Below are 24,478 nucleotides of genomic sequence, written 5' to 3' on the forward strand. Positions count from 1 at the left end.
TTTACTTTTTACTTTCCCTTTCTTCACTTGGCTTTTTCTCCCTCACTCCTCCACCTCACCTACCAAACTACCCACTAGCCAACACACACCCCTAGGTAACCCATATTAACAATTTAGTTTGCATCTTTCCATATTTTTATTCTGGCTCGTAAAACCATATACAGACAAAAACTTACTCCCAAATACACATTTACATATATAGTGGGGGTTTGACATTGTATATCTTTTTAAAACTGGATCATATTATACACACTTCTCTGCACCTTGCTTTTCTCACTCAGTAATAACGACGTTTCAATTAAATGAAGTAACATCTACAACGTACTTAGCACTACAACTAGAGCACTGAGGATGTATTATTTATTATCGTGGTTGTTGTTTTAAGTTTAAAAAGAACTGGCATTCCTTCTACTGCCATTAGGTTCACGGATAAGGCGTCTTCCCAGTCTTGTCTGGGCAGGAACAGGATAAGAATAAGACCAGATCACTGCAGTTGTATGTGTCCCTTCCACCTTCCCTCAGTCATTCTTCACATTAATTGAGAACCTACTATTCACCAGGGACTGTCCAATGTCTAGAGATAAGCCAGACACAGTTCCTACCCTCCTGAAGCCTACAGTCTATGAGGAAAGTGATAACAATAAGTTAATGACTCTGATTGATGTACAATCATCACTGAGATAAGCTACCTGAGGGCAAGGAACACAACTCGATGCAAATGATCTAGAGGGAGGGTCCAGGAGGCGGAAGTTAACCTTCAGCTGAGAAGAGCCTCAGTTAATGAGGTGAAAGGGGGCAGGGACAGTCCAGACAGAGGAATCAGTATGTGCAAAGGCCCAGAGGCAGAAGAGAGCATGAATCTGAAGGAAAGAGCAGGCTGGAGGGCAGGGTCTCTGAGCAAAGGCATTGACCCTCATAGGCGAGTAAATGTCTGGAGAACCCCTGCGGCCCACCAAGAGCTTCAAGAGCAAGTTGTCTCCCAATGCTTCCTGATCCCACTCGATTCAGCAGACTCGTTGCCTTGGCAACCGGGACCTAGCACCAGGCCAGGCCTAGGTGAGTGCTTCATGTACATCATCTCACTGCATCCCTACAAAGATTTTGTGAATTAGGGCTTATTGTTCTCATTTTAGAGATGGTAACTGAGGCCAAAAGAGATGATTCAGTCTCTCATGCAGGCTAGTACCCAGCAAGGCCAGGATTTAAGCCGAGGTCTCTCTGAAGCTCCAACCTGCACTTCTAAGAACACCTCATCGCTGTTCTCCGAGGTCCTGAGTGATGACTTAATAGCACCTCAAATGGTGACCTATGAGATTTCCCTGCAGGGCTGGAATGTGAACCCAGCCAGGCTGGCTTTAGGGTCCAGGCTCATAATCACTTCCCAAGAAGCGGCCCCACCGCCCCGCTCCTCTGACACCTGCCCCTCTCCAGGCTCAATGCGCAGCCCCAGCCACAGCACAAGACACACTCCCTCCACACGGGACTTCTCCTCTGCTCCTGTCAAGAGCCAGCCCCTTCAGGTCCGGGGGCTCTTCCTGGGATCATGTCCCCTCTTCCTCCCCTGAAAATTGCCTGCTCCTCCTATATGTCCCATCTCCCACGTCACCCACCCAGTGACCCCACCCACACATAGAGTTATTTGCTCCACCTTCTGGGCTTCTATAAGCCTTGGTTCTCTATATATATTTTTACTCATTCAACAACCAATAGATAGTCACTGAGCCTCCACTATTCTAGCCTCCACTATTCTAGAGTTGTGCATACCACAGGGGGCAAACGGACAAGCTCTCTGAACTTACTTGAGGAGACAGACAGTAAATGGGGGGAAATGCACGTATAATATATCAGGCAGTTAAAAGGACTATGAGGAGACCCAATGCAGAGTAAGAAAAGGAGGGCATAGCTGTGGATCAGGGAGTCGGGAGGCCTCCCCAAGGAGGTGACCTCTGAGCTGGAGCCCCTGAACCTATCTATGTGGGGACACTGAGCCCAAGACAAATGACCCACCATCAGTTTGTCTCACAAACAGCAGGGGAGCCACTGGCCGGAGCAGAGTAAGCTGGACAAGTCTCAGGGGAGATGAGATCAGGGAGGAAGCCACAGGCAAGGAAGGGGAAAGTACCTTGACTCATTTCTGAATGTGATGGGAGCCACCGGAGGGTTCTGAGTGGGGGGAAATGAATGATCTGACAACACTGTTCAAAGCTCTCCTGCTGCTGGGTTGGCAAGAGGCAAGAGTGGAAGAAGGGAAACTGCCGAGGGGCATCTGCAGAGCTTCAGGCAAAGGAGATGCTGGCTCGGACTCCAGGCGTGATGGAGGTGGCAGGAGGGGGTGAATCTTGGCTGTATTTTGAAGGTGGAGCCAACAGGGTTGGCTCATGGCTTAACAGTGAGGTGAAGAAAGGAAAAAGGGAAGCTTCAGGGATGACTGTCGGGTTCCTGGGTATCACACTGGTGCTCCATGTGTGCTTCCCCATGGCAACGTGAGCTCCTCAAGGTGGGAACAGCATCCATCCACCTCGGCAGCACTGCACAGAGCTAGGCCCATCAATGTGAGCTCTAAAGTGTCCCCGACCAGATACTCTGCACCCTCCTCTTGCTGTGTGGCCTTCGGGGAAGAGACAGGAGTCATCCTGTCCCAGTCACCCCGTCTGCCTCCAAAGACAGTGGTAAAGTTCCACATCTGTGCACATCCAAGAAGTGATGGATTTGAATGATCAGATCAGATAACTCGTTCCTGGAGCCAAGGTCCACAAATGGCTCCTTTCTGACCTCTCAGTCTCTTCCCAGACACCCAGCCCTTTAGAGACAAGAGCCCTGAATTTCAACTACAAGTGCCTTATGGGCCCAATGAAATCTGGCCTTCACAAGGCCCTGGTAAACCTGCTACCATCTTTATTCAAGGCAGGCAGGGATGACTGTCCCCTTTATACAGATGAGGAAACTGAGGCTTGGAAAATGTGCAGGAGGCGATACAAGATGAGAATGGCCCCTTCCTTCCATTCCTGTGTGAAATGGTACAAAAGGAAGTAAATAATGTGCTGCTCGGCACCATGAGCTTTGGGGTCATCAGTCCTAGGGTCTAATTTAGCTCCAACATTTACCAACCATGTGTGACCTTCAGCCATTAGTAACATCACCAAGCCTCGGTTTGCCCATCTGCAAAATGGGGGAAATAATGCCGTCTATCTTACAAGCCTGTGGTTAGACTTAAATTAGATGGTGCATATAAAATGCTTGGCACCGTGGCTCACAGTAGGAACTGCAGACATGAAGACAATGTTATCACCATTATTATTTTAAAAAGACAGTTTGTGATGAGTGTCAGTGCTGAACCCTCTCCAGAAGTACCGGGTTGTGTGCTGTGGTGGAAATAGCTGGAGAAACACTCAAGAGACCCCACATGGGTGGTGATGTGTGGTAGCAGCAGTCCCAGCTCCATCCTCTACTATATGACTTTTGGGCAAGTCATTTCATTCCTCCAAACCTCAGTTTCTGGTTCTATAAAATGGGAATAACTACACAACCTATCTCAGTGGGGGTTTGTGGCCCAGTGACTGGGTACAGAGATGTGCCCAACACAGAATCAGAATCTCGCAGGCACCCTACTCAGGAAACACATGTTCACCCCCGAGAAGCATCCTCAGCCCTTTACCAACACAGCCACCAGGTAAAGAAGCCACTGTTTCCTCTTTTCTGCCTTCCCCAGACTGACTCCCACTGGACCCTGCTGGCTCTACCTTCAAAGTACACCCAGGAAGTCATCCCTGGTGGCCCCTGGTTGGATTTCTGCCCTTCCTCTGTGCTCTCATAATCCCCATCCCAGTCCCGTGCTAAACTCTACTGTGATGCGCATTACACTGCATTTAAATTACATTTGGTTATTCTGCCCACCCCAGTGGTGATACATTAGAAAGAATGAAAGCTGAGGGGGTGGGGATAGGGGTAAAGACACCAGACACCATATGTGTCATCACCTCTAGATCCCAGAACCCCACACAGAATCCAGCACAAAGTGGGAGCTCAATATGAAATTGAATGGATGCATGGATGGCTGGATGAATGGAAGGAAGGGAAAAAGCAGGAAGGAAGGAAGGAGAGGGGAGGAAAGAAGGAAGAAGTCTTGGCATTGCTACTGTTATGCTAGTAACTTTCCTCGTCACCCCCCACCTGCTTCTCTTGCTTTGGACCTATTATTCCACTCAATTTTGGTCCTTCATCTGCAAAGCAAATGTATGGTGCCCGGCCCTAATCGGACATCAGTTTCTATCAAGGAGTTAACCAAGGAGAATCAGGTCTGACTCCAGAGCAGATGCATTTTAAACAGCAATCCCATTTCCTAACAATTCACTTGGATGAAGCACATTCTCTGTCTACTCTTCCAGGGGACAATGAAGGGAAAAGAAAAATGAACAATTTATTTTCTTATTTAAATATGTCACAGAGATAAGCAGGCCAGACGATCAATGTCTCAGTCAACATCTCGTCTCAGTCTGGGTAAGGGCTTGGAGAAATCTCCAAGGATGGCTAGCATCTATGGCTGCACCCTAGGTAGGCGGGCTTTGACCACCCCTCCCGAGTGGGAGGGCAGTGGGTGGGACAAGTCACACCTGCCCCAGCTCCCCTCAGTTGCAGGGGATGCTGCCCTGCTCTGGCCCAGATCCACCACGGCCAGGTAGGAGAGCACATGCTCGCCCCCCACCCCCCGTCTCCATAGAGGGGAGAGAGTTCCCACTCTATGCCCCAAGGGACCAAGTACCGTAGCACACGTATTTCTCCACGCTGGAGGGGAGTGACTTGTCTAAATAGTGAGTTTGCGGGGAGAACCTGGCAAACTCAGCTGAGCCCCACCCACCTTGCACCTCCCTAAACTTAGTCCAACAGGTCTGGCCCCTGTCAGGGAGGCCCCAGGTTGTCTCCTTGTCCCCTTGAATGGGTGGGTAAATTTCTCCTATTCAAGAGTGATGTATTAACAAGCCAATACTCAAAGCCACATTCTCTAATCAGCTCTACCGGTAATGAGCTGACATCTTGATCTCTCCATTTGACTCCTCTTGTGTTCTTCACTCATTTGGTTCCAAACTTGAGAAGGAAAGAAAGGTGTGGCGGGGAGGGGACTGAGGGGGAATCGGACAAGATCAGCGTGCCCTGCCAGGGGTTCCCAGACCCCTAGGGGTCTTCAAAGGCAGTAATGAGAGTTTGTGAGCTATTTTCAATACTTCAAAGAGCCTAACAGAAACTGCATTTACCCACGATCAAAATGCACAGGCAAATAAATGCCAAGTGTCTGTTTTGGGCTGGATCTCATCCCAATCAGCTGAGGTCACACTGCCGTTTGTCCATTCTGATTGGTGGGATGGAGTGGCGGGCCTCTGGGGGCCCCACAGGCTTGACAATTAAGGGACATTACCTTCCCCAGCCCTTCTGCTTACTGCATGAGAAACTTAGCCCCTTGGCAGGGAAGAGGAAGTGCAATGAGGTGGGTTTGGCAGAGTGGATGGGTGTAGTCTCAACCTTAGATAAAGGGAATTCAAGCGAATTCCCAAGAAGATGCGTTTTCCCAGGGCTGAAGATCAGAATCACCCAAGTTAGGAGAGTGAACATTTCACAACCTCAACTCAGACAACAGGTGGGAAATAAAGGCAGGCCGAGGCCGCAAGAAGGTGGGAAGGGGGCTAGGGTGCTGAAACAGAGAGCTGAAAGGTAGAAGGGAGGGGCTTGGCTTTCCATGGGCTGGATGTGGCTTCTACCTCCTTACTCTAGGGGCAGATCTGAAGGAGGCCGGGCTCTGCAGTGAACCTGTTCTGGCCCATCGACACAGTCTCCCATATCTGTTTCCGGGTGGGTGGGAAGTAGAGGGGGAGGGCGGATCAGGGCCAACAGACTGAAACAACTGGCAGTTATGGAGGTCTTTTAGGAATGAAAATGGGGAAAAGAATCCACACCCCTTTTGATAAACAGAGTCTGGTGGAAACGGTGCCTTGAAATACATGTTTCTCGGGAGGAACTCGGAAAATGGGAGAGCATTTTCCGAGTGACACAGTTGGGCTGTGTTGAGGGAGGGAGACATTTAGGGGCCTTGGCCCCTTCCTCCCACCTCGGCGGTCTCAGCACACAGAGGGGGCGGCGTCTCCCTTCCCCTCTGCTAAGGAGGGCTCGGGAGGCAGTTTTGCCCCTTGCCCTGTCCTTCCTCACCCCTGGTCAGGCCCTGTTTTACCAGCAGGTGGGGGCACTGAACTGAAAGTCAAAGCGTGCCCACCAGATGCCCCCGTCCTACCTAAAACCAGCAGGTGGATCGGGCCCGTCATTCTCATGCTGAGAGCTGGCCGGGAGGGGGACACCGAGTGTACTCTGCAGACCCTGTCCCAGTCCTAATTCTGCAGATGATCCTGCATGCTCAGTTGCCAAGATTTACCCTCACAATGGAAAGCGGAAAGCACCTCGGGGCTCAGACTTGAGCCATGCTCTCCAGCATGGTGGATCAAAGGCTTGTGCTTTGAGGGGTATCAGACACATGCCCAGCTATTAATAAATGAATCAGGACTTTCCCTTCCTCTCAACTAGCACTCCCTGTCCTTACATCCCATCAATCAGAACCCCAGAAGGGAGGGGGTGCTAGGGACAGGTGTCCTTGGCATATCAGCTTAAACTCCTTCCAAGGCTCCCTCATCCCAAAAGCCTGAGTCTTTGCTGCTTCTTCAAGGGCTGCCAGCTTCTCACCAGTCTCTGTCTTGCCCCTTCCATCCAGAGAGTAAAGCCACTCTCTTTACCTCTCTGACCCAACTATGTGCCACCAACTAGAGGAAGACAAGAATGGGTGTGGCAGACCATGCCGTTGCCTCTGCTGTTGCCAGAATGCTGGGTCTCACATGTCCAGGAGCAAAGGGTGGGGCCCGAGCCCCGGCAGCACCAGTGAGGATGAAGGAAGGCTGGGGAGCTATTTGGGAGGTGGAATCCACAAGATTTGATGAGTGAAAGGGAGTGGGTAGGGCTGGAACTCAAGGATGATTCCCAGATTTCTGGCTTAGGAAGATGCATGGAGATGGGTCACAAAAGAATATGAGATGGTCAGATTGCTGGGGTCGAGGGATGTGATAGAGGTGACAACAGAAAGGAAGAATTCAGTATACGGCCTGCTGAGTGTGGGGCCACGGACCACCTGGGTGGTGTGTGGATCTGGAGTTCAGAGGCAAAGTCTTCACCTAAATGCAGGATGTGGGCATTCTTCAGCGTTTCAATAGCAGGATAAAGTCACAGGGAGAAACGAATGTAGAATAAAAAGAGAAGTCAGCTAAAGCCGAAGACCTGGAAACACCAATAGGACAGCCAGTTTTAAATGGAAGGGAGTGAGGTCAGAGTCAGATGCTGAAGAGGAGACAGGACAGACGGAAGGGCAACAGACAGGCTGCGGCCAGACTGAGAAAGGTCTAGAAGCCAAGAGAGAGGCTTGGATTTGGGAAACAGGAAGTTGCATGGCGCCCTGGGCTGGAGCACTTCCCCCAGAGTGGGAAGTGTGGAAGCCAGATGACATGACGGGAGCTGAGAAATGCACTGGCAGACATTCTCTCAGGAAGCAGGACCAGGAAAGAAGGAGAGAGACGGGGTGACAGCCAAAAGCAGGTGCAGAGCCAAGGAAGGGGTGTTGTTTAGTGTGTTTTTAAGTTGAAAACAAAGTGTGTTTCTGGGCTAATGGAAAGGAAACAGGGGGAGGGGTTAGAGAAATGAGGAGCCAGGATGCAATTACGGCCACAGTGTTCCTGGGTAGTGCAGGGCATGGCACCGTCAGAGCTTTCCTACTCAAAGTCAGCAGCAGGGTTCATGCAGTCTTAATGTCAATTTTCCTGGGATGTAGGAAACAAGGTTGTTCGGGAGAATAAGTGAGTGAGGCTGCCCCAGAGATGAGAACAGTCCCAAGATGGAGCCTGTGGTTCAGAGTGGCCCAGAGGCAGGGGCAGGATGGATACACCAGGGACTGAGCTGAGGGGGAGAGGCCAGCAAGAGCTGAATCAAGAGAAAAAGAGGAGCACGGTTGAGTCAGATTAACTTCTGGGTTCAAGATCTGAGGCCTGGGAACATTGGGTAGGTCCAGATATACCCAATCTACCCTTTACCACCCTATCTGACCCTAATGTCTCCAGACTAAACAGCTCATTTTTTTAAACTAAGGTGTTAATGGCTAACACTTCTCAAAATATTGAATTTAAACAATGGCTTCCAACTCAAAGATTTCAGCAACATCAGGACCTTCCTGAAACACAGGTTGACCCAGAGCAGCTATCCCATTGCTCTCCATCAAAAATGTCCACCGCCCCCTTGCCCCCACCTCTCGGCAATCCTTCACCCTGGGAAACCTACTGTCATCTGGCGCAGCAACAGAAAACAGAAAGGAAATCTGCACTGTGTCTCTGCTGCTCAGAAGGTGGCTTCCAGGGAGTTGAACTGGTCCTGATGACCACCTGATGAGCATTCGTTTACTCACTAAATATTGACCGAGCATTGCCACACTCCAGGTACTATCCTAGGGGCTGAGGACAGGGAGGTGCCTAAAAGAACCCAAACTCTTGTCGGTGGGGCACGGATTTATGTGGACAAAGGGGCAGGAGAGCTGTGCGCTCAGAGCCAGGCAAACATTGACCTTTATGGACAGAACTGCAAAGCTGCATTTCTAAGAAGCTTCTTGGCAAGACCTTGGACCACACACTGGAAACCACGGGCCTAGTGTTTCCCAAATTCATCTGATCATGAAATCTTTTTCTCCCAGGGCACTTATTTAATAGTCCTTACTTCACTTTCTGAAACCCAAGAAACACTTGGCCAAATGAACGAATGCATGCATGATCCCCTCCCCCTGGACTCCCAGGGTCTCGTACTTCCTGTCTGAGCATCCCTATTTGCATAACCGGCCCTTGGCCTCTGTTGCCTGTGGAGTCCCTGGCTCCGCACAGAGAACACAGACTCCCTAAGTGTCCCTCCACTGGGCTGGGTCCTGCTCCAGCCAGGACCAAACTTGGAGTCCTCGGCCCTACCCTTGGGGGCTTCCTCCCCAGTCTCTCCTGACCCTGCCGGGCAGACACGCCTCAGCCTGCCGCCCCGCCTCAGTCCCAAGATGCCAGCTGCCTCCTACGAACAGGTCCTGCAAAAACAGCATTTCAGTGCTTTGTGTCTGCTCTTTGAGTATTAAATCTGGAATAATAGGAGTTAGGACACAAGGGAGTGGAGGATAAGACTCCCCTGAGTGCCTTGCTTTCTCACCTATCAAATCAGAGGTTGGTAGAAGGACGCGGTGAATCAGGAGCTCCAAGCTGTGAGGCCCACCCTGACCCACGGGCCTTCTGTTAAGTGTGCTGAGCAGTTTAGGGATGTGAATGTGGGCCCGTGGGACTAGTACGTTTCCCCGGTCTCCTCTGGGGGCTGCCTAATCTCAACAGCACTAATCTGGTCACCTCTGGGGTCCCAGCTCCATCAGGGCAAGGCTGAGAGGAAAGGAGCAGGGAAGGGGAGCAGGGAGCCCTTCATCTGTTGATTCTTGGGCAAGGTCAAGACCAGGGTCATCACAAGGTGAGCAGAGGAGTGGATGGTTGAAGGTCCATCTCAGACCTGGGTGCCTAAGAGGTTCCTGGACAGACCTACTGCGAATCATAATAATAACAAGAACTTGTTAGAGATGCAGCCTCCATACCCTGCTCCTTGACACTCAGATCCAGAAGACCAGGGGAGGACCCAGGAATCTATATTTATAACCGAGAAACCTGGGTACAGAGAAGGTTAAGGCTGTGGGCTCTGGAATCAGACTAGGTTTAAATCCAGACTCTCTCCCTCCCTGGCTGTATGGTCTTGAGTGAGTAACTTAATCTCCTTAAATCTCAGTTTTCTCAACCGCAAAACGATCACCTTCTTAGGAGTGTCACAGGTTTAGGGAGGGGAATGTGCAGCTCTCAGCATGAGGTCTGAGTGTTCCCTAAATTTAGGACAACCTCCAGCTTCCAAGATGATGATCCGGATGCAGGGAGATGCAAACTTGACATCCCCCAAACGCAGCTCTCTGCCTTAAGCCTTGGCCCAGGCCACTCCCTCTGCGTGGGACCTCCTACCCACATATTATCTGCCTCCAAAGGATGCCTACTCACTCTTGGAGTGAAGCCTGTCCTGCCACCCCTCCCTCTCTTTTATTCCCTTCGAGTTCCCATATAACTGTCCTTGGGGAGGCACTTGGTTTTACATGGTATTTGTATCCCTGACCCTCAGGCCAGGGCCACTGCACTAGGTGCTCAGTGAATGTTGCAATGACCCAGCCCACTGGCCCTAAGATGGGAGTAGCTGAATGCCTTGAACATTCTCCCGATTCACACAACTGCTGGGCTGAAGCCTGGTTAATGGAAAGGCCATGGAGAGGGTAGGTCCGAGGTGAGGAAGGAGTGGAGGCAACGGGGTCAAAGCTCAGGAAAAGGCTCAAACTGATGGTGAGGCTGGGGGTGGGGAGTGAAGAGTCCTGGTACCGGGGAAGTAACAGCACAAGGAGGGAGCAGAAGATGACAGGGATGGGACATAGATGGAGGGGCTGGGAAAGGAGAAGAGAGCGAAACAGAGGAGGCAGAATGACCAAAACGTTGAGGGGCACCTGGACCAGGCAGAATACAGCAGGTCTCCCCACCAGAAGATATGTTGGAATGGCTTGTGGAGTCATCCCCAAGCAGGTAGATTAACTATTTTTATTTCCTTCCTTGAAGAAAGCTGTGGGATGTTCTCACTGAGGCAGGATTAACAGAAGTGTGACTTACAATCCTGATGTGTGTCAGGGGTTTCAGGGATCTTTGACAGTTCTATCAAATGTTTCACCCTCTCTGGGAAGGCAGGCGACTGGGTAGGAAAAACGAGGAAGGAAGAGGATGCCTTCATCTCCTCCTGGCTGACCTCTCCCCATGGGCTCCAAGCACCCACACCCAGATCTGCCTTCCCCAGCAGGGCCCTCACACACACCCTACCCTCAGTATCACCTTGTTCCTTCAGAGACCTGCACCCACCAACCCAGCCGATCAGGCCACACTCCTGCTCCAAACCCTCCAGACTCCTCATTGTCTTTATTCAGATAGCAGACCTTCATCACACTGAACTTCTCCCAGACCTTGAACATGACTTGCTTCCACTCAACCAAGAGCCTGTGTAGATACGTTTCCATTGTAGGAACACTTTCCCCTGCTGCCTCTCTCCATCTGCTCTCTGCTATCTACCCCACAAGTCTCAACCTAAACATCACTTGCTCTAGGAGCCCTCCCTGACCCCTTGAGGCTGGATAGTTACCCCTCTTTCTTTCTAATCATGGCAAAGTATAAATAACATAACAGTTACTATTTTTAAGTGTACAGTTCATTGGCGTTAAGATCATTCACATTGTGCAACCATCACCACCATCCATCTCCAGAACTGTTTTCATCTTGCACAACTGAAACTCTATTCATTAAACAAAAACTCCCCATTCCCCTCAACACCCCCAGCCCCAGAAACCAGCGTTCTACTTTCTGTCTCTATGGATTTGACTACTCTATGTACTTCCTATAAGTGGAATCATACAATATTTATCCTTTTATGACTGGCTTATTTCACTTAGAACATCTTCAAGGTTCATCCATGTTGTAGAATGTAGGATCTCCTTCCTTTTTAAGGTTGAATAATATTCTACTGTATATAGATGCCACATTTTGTTTATCCTCTTATCCGTCAATAGACACTTGGATATTTCCACCTTTTGGATATTGTGAATAATGCTGCTATGAACATGCGGGTAGTTGCCTCTCTTACATACTCTTATCTCTGAAGCTTGTCTATGGTCCCCAGTGCATCTGGGAGCTCAGACCCAGCACAGACCCTCCATAGGTGCCTGCAGAAGGACTGAGTAATCCCTCACAGTCTCCAAATGTGGCACCCATCAAGTAATTAATTTGTAATTTAACTGGTACCTTCTGAAAACACAGGGCCTTGAGCCAGAAGAAAGATGTCCTATAGGATTTGGGAGCCCATATGGACAGGAAGACTCTGGGACTCCTCAAAGTCCTCCATAAGGAGAGCCAGTCCTGTAGGAGGGAGAACCCCGGTGGGCCTGGGGACCCACCCTCCTCCTTAGCTCATCAGTACTCCCATATGTCCTGATTTCTGCCTTCCACAGAACGTTGATGGATCTGACAACATCAAAATGAAGCATTTCTGTCCAAAGAAAGACATCATAAACAAAACAGACAGGTGACAGATTGGGAGACATTCTTCGTAACCTCTAAAATTGACAGAGGGCAGTATCTGGAATATAAGAGGAACTTCTGCAAATCGACCTCAAATTTTTCTAAATTAACACAGGAAGTCCAATTTTAAAATAGGCAAAGAAGAGGGATGGGTATAGCTCAGTGGCAGAGCACATGCGTAGCATGCATGAGGTCCTGAGTTCAATCCCCAGTACCTCCATTAAATAAACAAACAAACAAACAAACAAACAAACAAACCTAATTACCTACTCCTCCAAAAAGAGCAAAGAATATGAATAGGCAATTCACAAAATGAGAAGCTCAAACAGCTAACAAGCATACAAGAGATATTCAAACTTATTAGTAATCAGAGAAACACAAAATAAAACAAAACAATGAGATGGCACCTTAAACTTATCAGAATGGCAAAATTAGAAAGGTGGACAATATAAGATACTGATGATGAATGACATGGGAAGACAGAAACTCTCGTGCACTCTTAGTGGAAATGAGCCCTAGCTCAACCTTTCTGGAAAACATTATGGTAGAACTGGAAAATCAGCATTAACCCAGGGATCCCAATCCTCCACTTGTATATCCCAGAGTTATACTCACACAGGGTCCCAAGACAGCACAAACAAGGATGTTCTTCAGAACTTCATGGGTAGCTGGGAGGAGCTCCAGACAAGCCAGGGGTCTCAGGGGTCTATTCCCAGGGGAGGGGATACACACAATGTGATGGATGCACAACTCAATGCAACGCAGGACTAGACACCGACGAGGAGCAGGGCTAGATCTCTTAAATCATAGTGCTAAATAAATAAAGCAAGAAATTAGAGGAAATTAATAGTTTACTATCCTTTATGTAAATTCACATAGGCACACAAAACAACCCTACATATTTTATAAAGATCCATGCATATTTCAAGATACATATAATATTAGAGTGGCTACTGATGGGGAAGGCAACAACAATCTTGGGGTTGGGGATAAAGGGAAGAAAAGTTTTCAAATAAAATAAAGAGAGGAGCCTTTTGTAGACAGATGATCATAAAGTGTCATGCTCAAAAAAAAAAAAAAGCAGAAAACGAAAAACACCCAACAGTGTCTTCCACATGACGGGGAAAACTATCCTTGTAATATTTTCCTCTCTCCATGTTGCCTGGAACAAAACGACACAAGAGATGTGAGTCCCAGTGGTCCTCGAACACAGGGAGTTTTCATCTTACTAGAGTTCAAAGGCCTCAGGGCAAATCTTGTCCCCTGGATGGATGTGTTAGTGAAAGTGAAGTCCCAGCAGTCAGCTCCCCGAGACTGGACTCAGTGATGCTGCCCCGAGTGGGTGGGCGGGGAGAGGGGAGGCTGCAGTAGATATCTGATGGGTGGTAAATGGGGATTGTTTGTATTCTTCCTTTCAAGTTCTCAGGATCAGCCACTTGGAGGGTAAGAATGGTTCAGGGCCAGGAAGCTCAGCCAGTCCATCCTCCCTCACCCACTACCCCTATGCCCTGAAGCCTAGCCAGGCAGGCTGTCTACAGAAGTGGGGAGATTTGCATTCCTGGAATGTCAAGCCAGACTGGCCACTGGGCAGGATCTCCCATTGGATGGATCTTAGACTAGTGACCTATCCTAAAATCTCTGGATCCTTTTTGTCTTGTTGATTAAAGAGCTTCTAAGTCCAGCATTACACAGACAAGGTGGGTATTATTATCCCCATTTTACAGGGAAAGAAATGCAGGCCCAGGAAGATGAAATGAGATGAAGAGGCACGGCCAAGGCTGGAGGACTAGTTTCCCGACTCTCAGGTCAAATTTCAAGACATATATCAAAACATATCAGAACATTTTCCTTCCAGCCATGGATCTGCTGTGGGTCAGTCTTTCTAGGACTGCACCAATGACAAGGGCCAGGGAAAGAGGGCTACACAGGTCCCTGGGAAGAGGGATGCCAGCCTGGAGATGGCAGTTTTCAAGCTAGGAACATTTTACCATGGATTGAAAATGAATCATTAAACTTTCACCTCATTCTTATGCCAAGTAACGTGCCAGACGCCCACATATCATCACTGAGCCTCACCCAATCTCTCAGCCTTTCTCCATCCTTGACTCCTACCCCTGACATGACGATGGAGGGAGCAGTGAGGGTCAGTAGGTGCTAAGTAAGATTCAGGCTGGGGTGGGGAGTCAGGCAGCAACCCACAGACGAACCTCCAGGGGCCTGAGTCAACCCTACCACACTTGCTCATCTCTGGAAGGACCATTAATCATCCTGCAGAAAATGTCTGCGCAGTCTCTGATAATACACTTGTACCTCAAATGGTCTCAATTCCAAAGTCTCTGCTTTCTCCCTTTTAACTCACAACTGTCACACTTGCTTACTTTCAATCAATAAATAGATGGAGCTCCTTAATAATGGACCTTATTCTATTTCCCATTTGAAAACCAAGAAGATGGACACACAATTTTTTGAGGTTTCTGGATGATAATTGCACTTAATTGAGTATAAATGGGACATGGGCAGGGAGGAAGGAGGGCTATTTGTGCCACAATATGAGCTCTTATTTTCTGCTCCAGACCACACGGGAGATTCTCAAATCAATTTAAAGAGTTATCCTGTTATTCTCAGTAGTTTTAACTATACATACATTATTTTTAGCATCATAAGAGTTGCTCATAATGATGATTTTCAAGGGTAGGACTGACATCTCCTTAGAGATCAATTCAGTTTAAAACTTTCCCACAATACAGAACCAAACAGGTAGAAAGGGAATGGTGGTTTCCAGTGGGAGACTCCTCCAAAGAGGGAGCCACAGAGGTGAATCCCTCCACCACCCAGAGCTTTGCTTTCTGTGGGCACAGGCATCCCACCAGCTCTAGGCTGGGCACAGTGCCCTTCTCTGATGCTGGGCTTGTCACAGGATGCACTGGGGCTCCTGGCACGTGCCTGGCATACTTCTCTGATAGGGTTCATGGTGGTGGCTACACAGGACTTCTAATTTCTCCCTGAAGAATGACCCTCAACAGCAGGAGAGTGGAGTTGCCAGTATTTTAGGATCTACACCGGGGCAGGGACCAAGGGCTACCCATCTGCAGGAAATTTCACAGTTCATGCAAATAAGGAACTGGGGGATTCTGGGAAGGAAGATGCAGACGTTACAATAATGTAAAGCAGGTTAACTTATTTCTGGTGCCCTTTTTCATTTCTCCTCTTCTCATGGAGCCCACTCAACTGGCTATATCATCCCACCACATCTCCCAGTATCCCATCCCAATTCACCCACCCAACCCAAGCCACCCCCATACATCTTGACTTACCCTCATCTCACCCCATCCCACCACAACACATTCACCTCCACTCCACCATATCCCAACTGCCATTCCACCCCAACCCAACTCCCCCATCCCATCCCATCCCAGTCCATTCTGACTCATTCCTACCCCACTCCAGTCCATCCTATCCTAGTCAGTCCCCTGAATACTCTAGATCTCACCTTCTCAATCCCACCTCCAGGCATATTTTACTCAGTCCTATTCCATTTCATTCCTCTACCCACCTTAGTCCATCCCAATTCATTCTATCTATCCCATCCCAATACATCCCAATCCACTTTTGGTCCCACCCCAACTCACTCCTTCCTACTTGATCTCAATCCACCTCGTATTACCCTATTTCTCCAATCCCACCCCATCATCTTCCATTTCATCCCTTCCTCTCCCATCCCCTGCTTGGCCAAAGTTCTCATTTGTGATTGTATATAGGGCATGACCACTCTTCATGTCATGTGAAACTACACAAGAAAGCCAAAGGGCCCCAAAGATCTAAGAGCTAAGTGTGTATTTGGGTGGGACAGGAGAAAAAAAAAACATAGTCTCATCTTTAAAGGTAGGGTATGAAAAGGTAGGCAAGGGGGTTGAGCTCCCAAGAATCCAGAAAGAAAACAAATATGAGTTTCATGCTTCTCTTAATATACAAGAGCCAGGAAAGAGCTCCAAGAACCACGCCATCATTATCAAGTTGAGAAACTCCCACACTGCAGAGCCTACTGTGGGTCCAAGGGAAAGCCAAGTTCTATTCAAAGCCAGTGAATCCTGAGACAGTGTCTCTGTGAGGTGGAAAACTCTGAAACAATCCTCCATTTGCAGGTTCACCCAGATGTTCCCCAGCTGTCGTGGAAAATCTCTGCAGCAGGCAGAGAGGAGGGCTTGGAGGCCATAGCTCACTCAGAGGGAAACCCAAGACAGGCAGTGTCAGTGACATACTCCCACCTCTAGGGGGAGTTAGAGGGCCCTCCCATTTTACCCCTCTAGGAAGAGGAGCACAGATAAGGGCTGATGAGTGGGTGAGTTGGCCAGGTTCTAAGGGGTCCTGTTTTCAGTGGGAGGAGCAAAGAGGAAAGACTCCTGCTGATGCATATGGTGGCATCTTAGAGTGACATAGAATTAGAGCTTTTCCTCTTATAATTATAAGAGGCTGCTGCAGAAAGCAAGTGGGCAGTAGGAGTAGCCGCAGTAGTAGAGGCAGCATCTAACACACCCTGAATGCAACGTTTTTCATGAATTAAAAGGATGGGCCCTAGAATCAGGTAGCCCTGAGATTCAATCCCGCCTTCTCTCCTAGCTTCGCTATAACCTTGGCCAAAGGCTTAATTTCTGAGCCTCAGTCTCTTCAAATATGACATCACAGTGCTTGCATTGTTGTGAGAATTGAATGGTCATGTCTATAAAGCACTCAGCCAGCACTCAGTAAAGGAGAGCTATTGTTAGTCATATGCAGAAGGACCTAGTCATACGCCTCCCACCTGGGGGATGCCCCTTCACCACTGCCCTCTCCTCCAAGCCCCTTGCCTTGGGAATGCCCAAGAGGGCAGTCAGAGGAGAAGGGAGCCTGGGGCTCCAAGAACCTGCCTGATTCTTTCAACAGGTGTTTATTGAGTGTCTGCTATGTGCTGTGATCCGGGCCACCCTGCTCGCCTGTTCATAGAGCCTTAGGGAATAAAGGCGGGCATTGTCTCATTCAGCTTTCCCATACATCCTGATGAGTTTTACAACACGAGGAGTTTGCCACCCTGGGGAGATGTGAGAGCCCACAGCAGAGTTCAGCTGAGATGCGTGTTTAGGACTCAGCAAATCAAGGATGATTTTGCAGTCATCCCACAAGAGCTTTGGGGGAGACGGATGGGCCACAGCTGCTTGAAGAGGTAGCGGTTTGGGATCCAGGCCTCAAGGGCACAAAAGCAGCACAGCAGAAGTGATGGGGGCAGTCGAACAGGAAAAGCGGGACCGAGACAGGCAGCCTGGGGGCAAATAAAGAGTCCAGGACTGTAGCACCAGCTGGATCTCCTTAGAAATCAGATAACAATGTGATTACCAGTAGAGGATTCAGGATCAGGCAGACCTGGCTTCAGTCCCTGGTGTGGCCACTGACTGGTTGTGTCACTAAGTTATATGTCCTCTCTGAACCTATTTCTCCGTGTATAAAATGGGGACAATAATATTGCTAGCCTCACCGGGTTGCTGTGAGGATTGAGTTAATACATGCAAGCGCTTGGGACGGTGTCAGCACACAGTGAGGACTCAGCACACATCAGCTATTAGTGCTACTCCCCTGGGAACCCGGGCAGCTTTCTGAGCAGGGAGAGTGGAGAGGAATGTTGTGAGGGCACACAGACCTCCTGGCCTCAGTCCTTTGTCCTCAGTGTTCCTGATCCAGCCCCATCTTCCACTTAATGGGCACATTCAATAGGCATGTTCTGGGCGTGTCGCACTTCTGATTTCTAATCCTTTCCAAAATGCAGGGATGACTAGTCCCTTTTGTGGGTGGGCAACCTGAGCTTTGGAGAGGTCTGAAGATCAGCTACTTTTCCAACAAGGAATATCTGACTCTGCTGAGTCATCAGATTCCCTTAATCCTGATGGTGTGACGATGATGTGTGAAACAGAAGCAGGTGAGACTCGTGAGGCAAGGTGGTGTCGCTGAAGCCACCTGCTGGACTCTCCTGCACACACCCAAACCTTGTAGTGGCCGAGCCCCAGCCATCTGGTTCTCCAGGGCCCTTACACATCATGTTAGCCTCACCTTCAACAAAGCCACACAGTCACCCCAGGTATGGTCAACACTCTGCTGTAGTCAGCTTATTTTTTTAAAAAACCATAAGCCCACAGCTCAACTGCAGATGAAAAATGGAAATTCAAGTCCATACACCGGTGCTTTTCCTTGGTGGAGGCAGGTGTATACCCAGGGCTTGTTGTTGCACTGGTTCTAGAACCTAAGATGCTATCTTACCAGTCTGTGGCATTTGGTCCTGGGGCAGGGGTGGGGGAAACAACTGGGGATCAGGTACCTTTGTCATCTCATTACTTCGGCAAATCATCTGGCTTCCTTGATCCCCAAAACTCTTGATTTACATTTATCAGTCCCTAGAAAACTGTCCAAGAAAAAATATATTTTATAAATCATCTGCTGATTTAACCACCATCTATCAGGCACCAGTTCTATGCCAGGTCCTGAGCTGGGTGCTGGAGATACCAAAAGAAATAGAGCACTGTCCTTGCCATCAGGAAGCTCACGGTTCAATCTGCGAGGCAAATAAATAACTACTTTGAATACAATTCAACTAGTACTGTCATCAGACACTGGGGATGGTCAGTACTCTTGTTTGTAAGAGACCTCCAGAAACAAGCAAAGCAGGGAGGGGTTTTTTGCTGTTTTTTTTTTTTTAAGAATTTGGTATTTGACTTTTTTTGAAAGCAATGAAGTGGTTAGCATGGGAAAAATCAGAACTTTGTCGGAATTCCTTATACTTACAGTTTAATATTGCCTTTGTTTTAAATGACTTATTAAGGAAATGGGGAACGTAACAGCCTTCTCAACACTCAGAGCTTCTTAATCCAGAGAAAAGTAGCGAGGCTTAAAAACAAGACAATGAAACTGACAAAACTTGACGGCCACTTGATAAGAAAGGAGTTGAAGACAACCCTAAGGTTCCTGGCTGGGTAATTGGGCGGCTGCAGGTACCACCAGCCTACGTGGGGGATCCTGGAGGTTTAGGTGAGGAGCTAATGAGTTTGCTTTGGAAGGGAAACATCTAGGTGAAGATATCCAAGAGTCAGCCAGATATATGGGCTGTTTAGATCCAGAGCTTCCATGAGCTGGGAAGCCAACAGACATGTATCAGGAGAAGCATCTTGGCAGGAGAGATCTGTCTGGAAGCTTCAGAGTGTGGAAGTGGAAGAAATGGGCCTGGATGAGCTCACCCAGAGAGTGGTGAAAGGAAATGAGGAAAAGCATAAGGAATGGAAAGCTGCAGGAAGCCACACTTTCCGGAGGGAGTAAGTGCTACTATTAGAAACTGGGAAGGAACAGCCAAGAGGCAGGAGAACAATCAGCCAAGCACGGTGTCCCAGAAGCCCAAAGAAGAGAAATTTGGAAAGAAGTAATCCAAATTGTTCACGGTCACAGATAAAGGAAGAAAAAGAAAGAAAAAGTAGGTGGCTTTGGCAATTAGGGTAGTCACCCATGATCTTTCCTAGAGAGTTCCAGTTCTGGGGACAGAAGCCAGAAGGCAGGGAGTGAATAGTTGCAGATAAAGCAAGTTGAAGACCCTTTTGAAGAGAGTTGACTTGTAAAAGAGAAAGAAAGATGGGATGATAGCCAAAAAGGTCAATAGGGCCAAGCAGTCTGGTTGGCCTGTTTTCTATTAAAGATTAAGTTGTTTATAAGCCAAGGGGAAACTGAAGAAGGGAGAGCAGGTCTCTCTCGGGAGGCTGGGGGTGGGACACAGATGAAAGGGGTGAGGAGGCTCCCCCTTTCACATCCTATATTCATTTTATCCAGTCTTCACTGGCCAAGGAAGGGAGATGGCTCAGTCCTGAGTGTCTCTTAAAGTCAACAGTGTGGAGAGAACACAAAATAAATGTACTTCCCCCTCTAATGTGCCAAATCTTGCCGTCATCTGTCACCAAGTCCGTTTCCATATCTCTGCTGCTTGCAAGGCCAAACAGCACATCTACATGCAGGAAGGGTTTAAAAAGAAATGTACTGCAAGCATGGGAAGCCAGAGCAGGGAAGCCAGAGCAGGCCCACCAGAGAGCAAGGACCCTCTCCCCCAAGGCACTCTGCATCCCCAACCCCAAGTTCTCTGCTGACCAAAGAGCTGCAAGCCCTTGGACCTCTACAAGGCAGGATTCCAGCACAGCCCAGCAGTGTGCAAGCTCTGGTGAGTCGGCCCTTTTCTCTCCCTGAGGGCATGACATACCCAGGGGGCAGGGACAAATCTAGCCAGAAAACTAGTTGGATGGTATTAGGGGCAATCTCAGGTCTGCTAAGCCAGAGCAGGGTCCACACCTGGACAAACGTCTGAGAGGCCTCACAGCTGGTAGCAGCGGTACCCCCATCGCCCATGTGACAAGTCTGGGTGACCAGCGGCGTCGTTAAGAGTGCAGCCACCCAGTGGGTGTGGGTGTGCGCGAGGCCTGAGCTCCGAGGCACGCGTACCGCGGGCGCCCCTCTCCGGGTGTCGGCGGCTATGACTCTTAGCAGAACCTGAGAAAGTCCGGTCAAGCAAGGATGGGAGAGCTAGGGCTGGCTCAGGGCGCCCTTTTTGACCAGTAACCTTAACATCTCCGGCCAAGCAGCTGGTGACACGGTTTGCGAGGACGGGCTCACAAGATCCTGGAGCCCGGAGCAGACCGAAGAGCTCGCCAAGGAAGGGTCGCACTTTCCAAAAAGGGAGCCCTGGGAGGCCCAGGTGGCTGAGGCGCTGAGGCCAAGCCTTCAAACGTTCAGTCAGTGATTTAAAAAAACTAAATAAATAAATAAATAAATAAGTACATTTTAAAAACCAACACGACTCCAGGCCAGAGGCGCCCTAAGTCCAAGCTTGGGCAGCAGGTGTTACGGGTTTTCTCTCCTAGTGGGTGTCAGCCTCCGTGCTGAATGAAAATGCGGCCCCAGGCATCGCCCGTTGGACCCGTCCCCACCCAGGGACACGGAACTTTCTAGGCTGTGGCTAGAGCCGAGTCTCATAGGGGTGCTGGGGATAAAGTGGGAGGGCACCAGACAAGGCCAGTGGTCCCCAGTGGGGACTGGGTTCTCTCGAAGGTCCGCGTGCCTTCTCGGTCCGCAAGCTGCAGCCAGACATCGGCGAAGTTCCGGGACTCCCCGCACCCGCCGGGCCTGCCCCACTCCCTGACCCGGTCGCCGGGAGCAAGTCCCGCCGTCCGCGCCGCCGCTGCCGCAGCCCCGGCGCTCGGCTGCAGCAGGGCGCGGGAAAGGGCACTTTGGCGCGTAGTGAGAACCGAGGGGAATGTGGCGGCGCGGAGCCTGGCGGCGACACTCCCTCCCCCGCCCCCGGGCACAACCCCCGCCCCTGCCTGCAGGTCGCTCCGCACCCTCCAGCCCCCACCTGAGTCCTCTGGCACAGCGTGCTCGGGACCCCTACCCACCTTACCCCCTCCTAGCCCAGAGCGCCGAGGGAGGGGGACACTTGGGGAGAGGCGTGGCCGCCGCAGTCTCCGGGCGGCTCTGACGGGGGGGGGGGGGGGGGGGCTTCAGTCCGGAGAAAATGGGCGGGGGCAGGGAAGGGCAGACCCTGCAGACGCGCAAATGGGGAGGGGGCGCGCCGTTCCTCTCCAGCACCCAGGACGGGTGTGCCAACCAGGATTGGGAGGCGGGGAGGGCTCCAGGAAAGTTTATTGGGGAAAAGCCTAGCGCCTTGGGGGCTGGGAGGCTGAAGAAACTGAAGCCACGGTCCCGGTGCCCCGCAACCCCGGGCGGGGATGTCTCTCTCCCAGGCTCCCACGCCGGTCGGAACCCGCCAAGTTGCGGCTGGGGTTGGGGGTAGCAGTGAGGGTGAGGGTGGCGGTGAGGACGGTTGAGGGTGAGGGGAGAATGGGGAGCGACAGAGGCGAGGATGAACAGGAGGGTGGGCGTTTGGGAGGGCGTGAGGTTAAGGGGGAGGGCGGAGGAAGGGACAGGGACGGGGTCGGAGATGAGTGGGCTCAGGTGGGGCCCGCGGCGGCCGCCGGCTCCCCGGCGCAGCCGGACTTACCCGCGGCGGCTGAGGCGCTGAGCAGCCCCCAGCCCAGCAGCAGCGGCGGCGGCGGCGGCGGCGAGCGGCCCCAGCGGCTCCCCGCGCCCGGCACGAGCGCCGAAATCCCGGCTTTGCCGCGAGCCCTCCCCGCGAGGCAGCCGCAGCGCCCCTGCTCCCGTCCCCGCGAGCGCGGCATGGCGCGGCCGGCAGCGCCGAGGGAGAGGCTCAGCTCGCCGCTGAGGAGAAAGGAGGTCAGGAGAGCTCTGGAGCTTTTTTCTGCTCGGAAAAAATCCCGGTACGCGGGAGCCCTGAGCTTCTGCGGCTGGAATGAACCAAGTGACCGCCCGGCCGGGGAGAGGCGCGCTGCGCTCTCAGAAATGACTCGCTCCAATCCCGCTTCGCGGGGTTCGCGCTGGGGGGCGGGGGGGGGGTTGAATTATCCCCGGATTAATCACTCCGGAGCCGCTTCTCCGCCGCTCTAAATGCTGGGGGTGGAGGCGCAGCAAAGGAAAAAAATACTGGGGGGAGTGTTCCTCTTCAGAGCCACCTCCACCTCCAGACAAACCACAAATTACATCTAAAGGGTTGTTTATTCCTGTTTGTTTTACAATTGACCAGTTTCTTTTAAGTTCAGTCCTCTCTTTTCCATTTATAAAATCACCCATTAATACACCCACCTGTACACACACGCGCGCACACACACACAGTGATACTGACACACAGGCACTCACACACAGGCGTGCACACACACACACACACACACACACACACACACATACACACACGCCTCTTCCACGTTTGGAAATTGGAATACTGTCTCGGGAAAGGTAACCAAAGAAGGACGCGATTCCCCAAGACACGGTTCTTACAAGCTGATCTTGGGTGGTACCTTTGAACTTGCAATCTGGGCCGGGGGGGGGGGGGGCGATGCTTACCAGCCCCCATTGGCAGTGGCCTCCTACCCCATTCGAAGAGTAGGATCTGTGTGCTTAGATTAAGGATTAAGAACTGGAGGGAGGGTGGGGTGGGGGTGGAGGTGGGGGTGCTCGTTGGTTCGACTCTGTAAGGTCCTTCCCCTACCCTAAGGCAAAACCTCGGATGGAGAGAGGAGAGCGTGTGTGCGCTTGGGTAGGGGGTGGGGATGGGGGGGTGGTAGATGAGGTTGGTGGAAGGACGGTAAAAGAGTAACTTGTACAATTTATCCTCAAAATTAAATAACTGGGCCCTGCTTCTTCTGTCTTAGCCTCCCCCTCCCAGCCATGGCCCCAAACCAGACGAGTTTCTCCCAATGGCGTGAGCCCCTCCCCACCTCTTTCTAGTCGCCGCTGCCGCCAGGCCCCAAGGGCTCAGAGTCGGTCCCCACCCCATCCCCCACCCCAGCTCGGTCGCCGTCTCCGTCTGGTCTCTCCTAGGCTCCTCCGTCAGTCACGATGGCTCCTTCACTGTCTACGCCAAACTCTCGGCGGAAGAGAACAGACGCTGGGGTGGGGGGGGTATCGCGGGGTCGGGGGTTGGGGGTCGCGGAGGGGCAGGGCCTTGGGAGGAGGTCCCCGCCAGCGCGTCCCGCGGCGGAAAGGCACTAGCGCGTGAGCACCCACCCCTTTGCCCGAAGCACCTGGGAGAGGCTGCGCTAGGGGCTTAGCGGCGTTGGCAAGCCGGAGCTCTGGTGTCCTCGAGCCCAAGGGGCAATGGTCTGTGGTCAGTGGGCCTGGGAATTTTCGGGAAAGAGCACAGAAAGGGCTATGGGTTTGTCAATCCCGAGTGGGGAAGGCGGTGGACAGGGCCGGAGGAGTAGACGCTTGTCCTTTCTCCCCAAGAAAAACTTGCCCCCTGGAACCACGATCTTCCAGCTTCCTTGATGTCCGTCTCCTTCCTCCACCCGACGTTGTTCAGGCTTCCCTGTATGAGCTCATCCCGCAGCTGGGGAGCCAGCCCGGTGGCCCCGGGCCGGTGAGCTTCCTCAGAATCGTCCGGCCCCCTCCCCACCCCCTACACGGGGGCTTTCTCGCCCCTCCTGACGCCGCTTCCCTGGGTGCCAAGGACCGACCAGAGTGGCCAGAACTCCACAGTGAAAGGCCTGCTTTATGTCTCCCGAGCAGCGAGGAGGGGGCTCCTTGCTTCTCATTGTCCAGGCCCAGCCCCCAAAAGAGAGGGCTCAGCCAGCCAAGCCTTGGCCTTCCCGGTGCTGGAGAAGAGGGAGGGACTGGCTGGGCCATCA

At 51.1% G+C, this 24,478-nt stretch overlaps 1 protein-coding gene across 1 annotated transcript in view; it reads right to left on the reverse strand.

Annotated features, from left to right (window-relative positions):
* LOC135319384 (CUB and sushi domain-containing protein 2-like) overlaps positions 1–22,456 on the reverse strand; it is a 104,788-nt gene extending 82,332 nt beyond the window's left edge. The window contains exon 1 of the mRNA XM_064479339.1: positions 22,279–22,456. Coding sequence (XP_064335409.1) covers positions 22,279–22,456 — 178 coding nt within the window. The remainder of the gene's footprint in view (positions 1–22,278) is intronic.
* Between the last annotated feature and the right edge of the window lie 2,022 nt (positions 22,457–24,478).

Source organism: Camelus dromedarius, chromosome 26 (assembly GCF_036321535.1).
Source record: "Camelus dromedarius isolate mCamDro1 chromosome 26, mCamDro1.pat, whole genome shotgun sequence".
Taxonomy (NCBI): Eukaryota; Metazoa; Chordata; class Mammalia; order Artiodactyla; family Camelidae; genus Camelus; species Camelus dromedarius.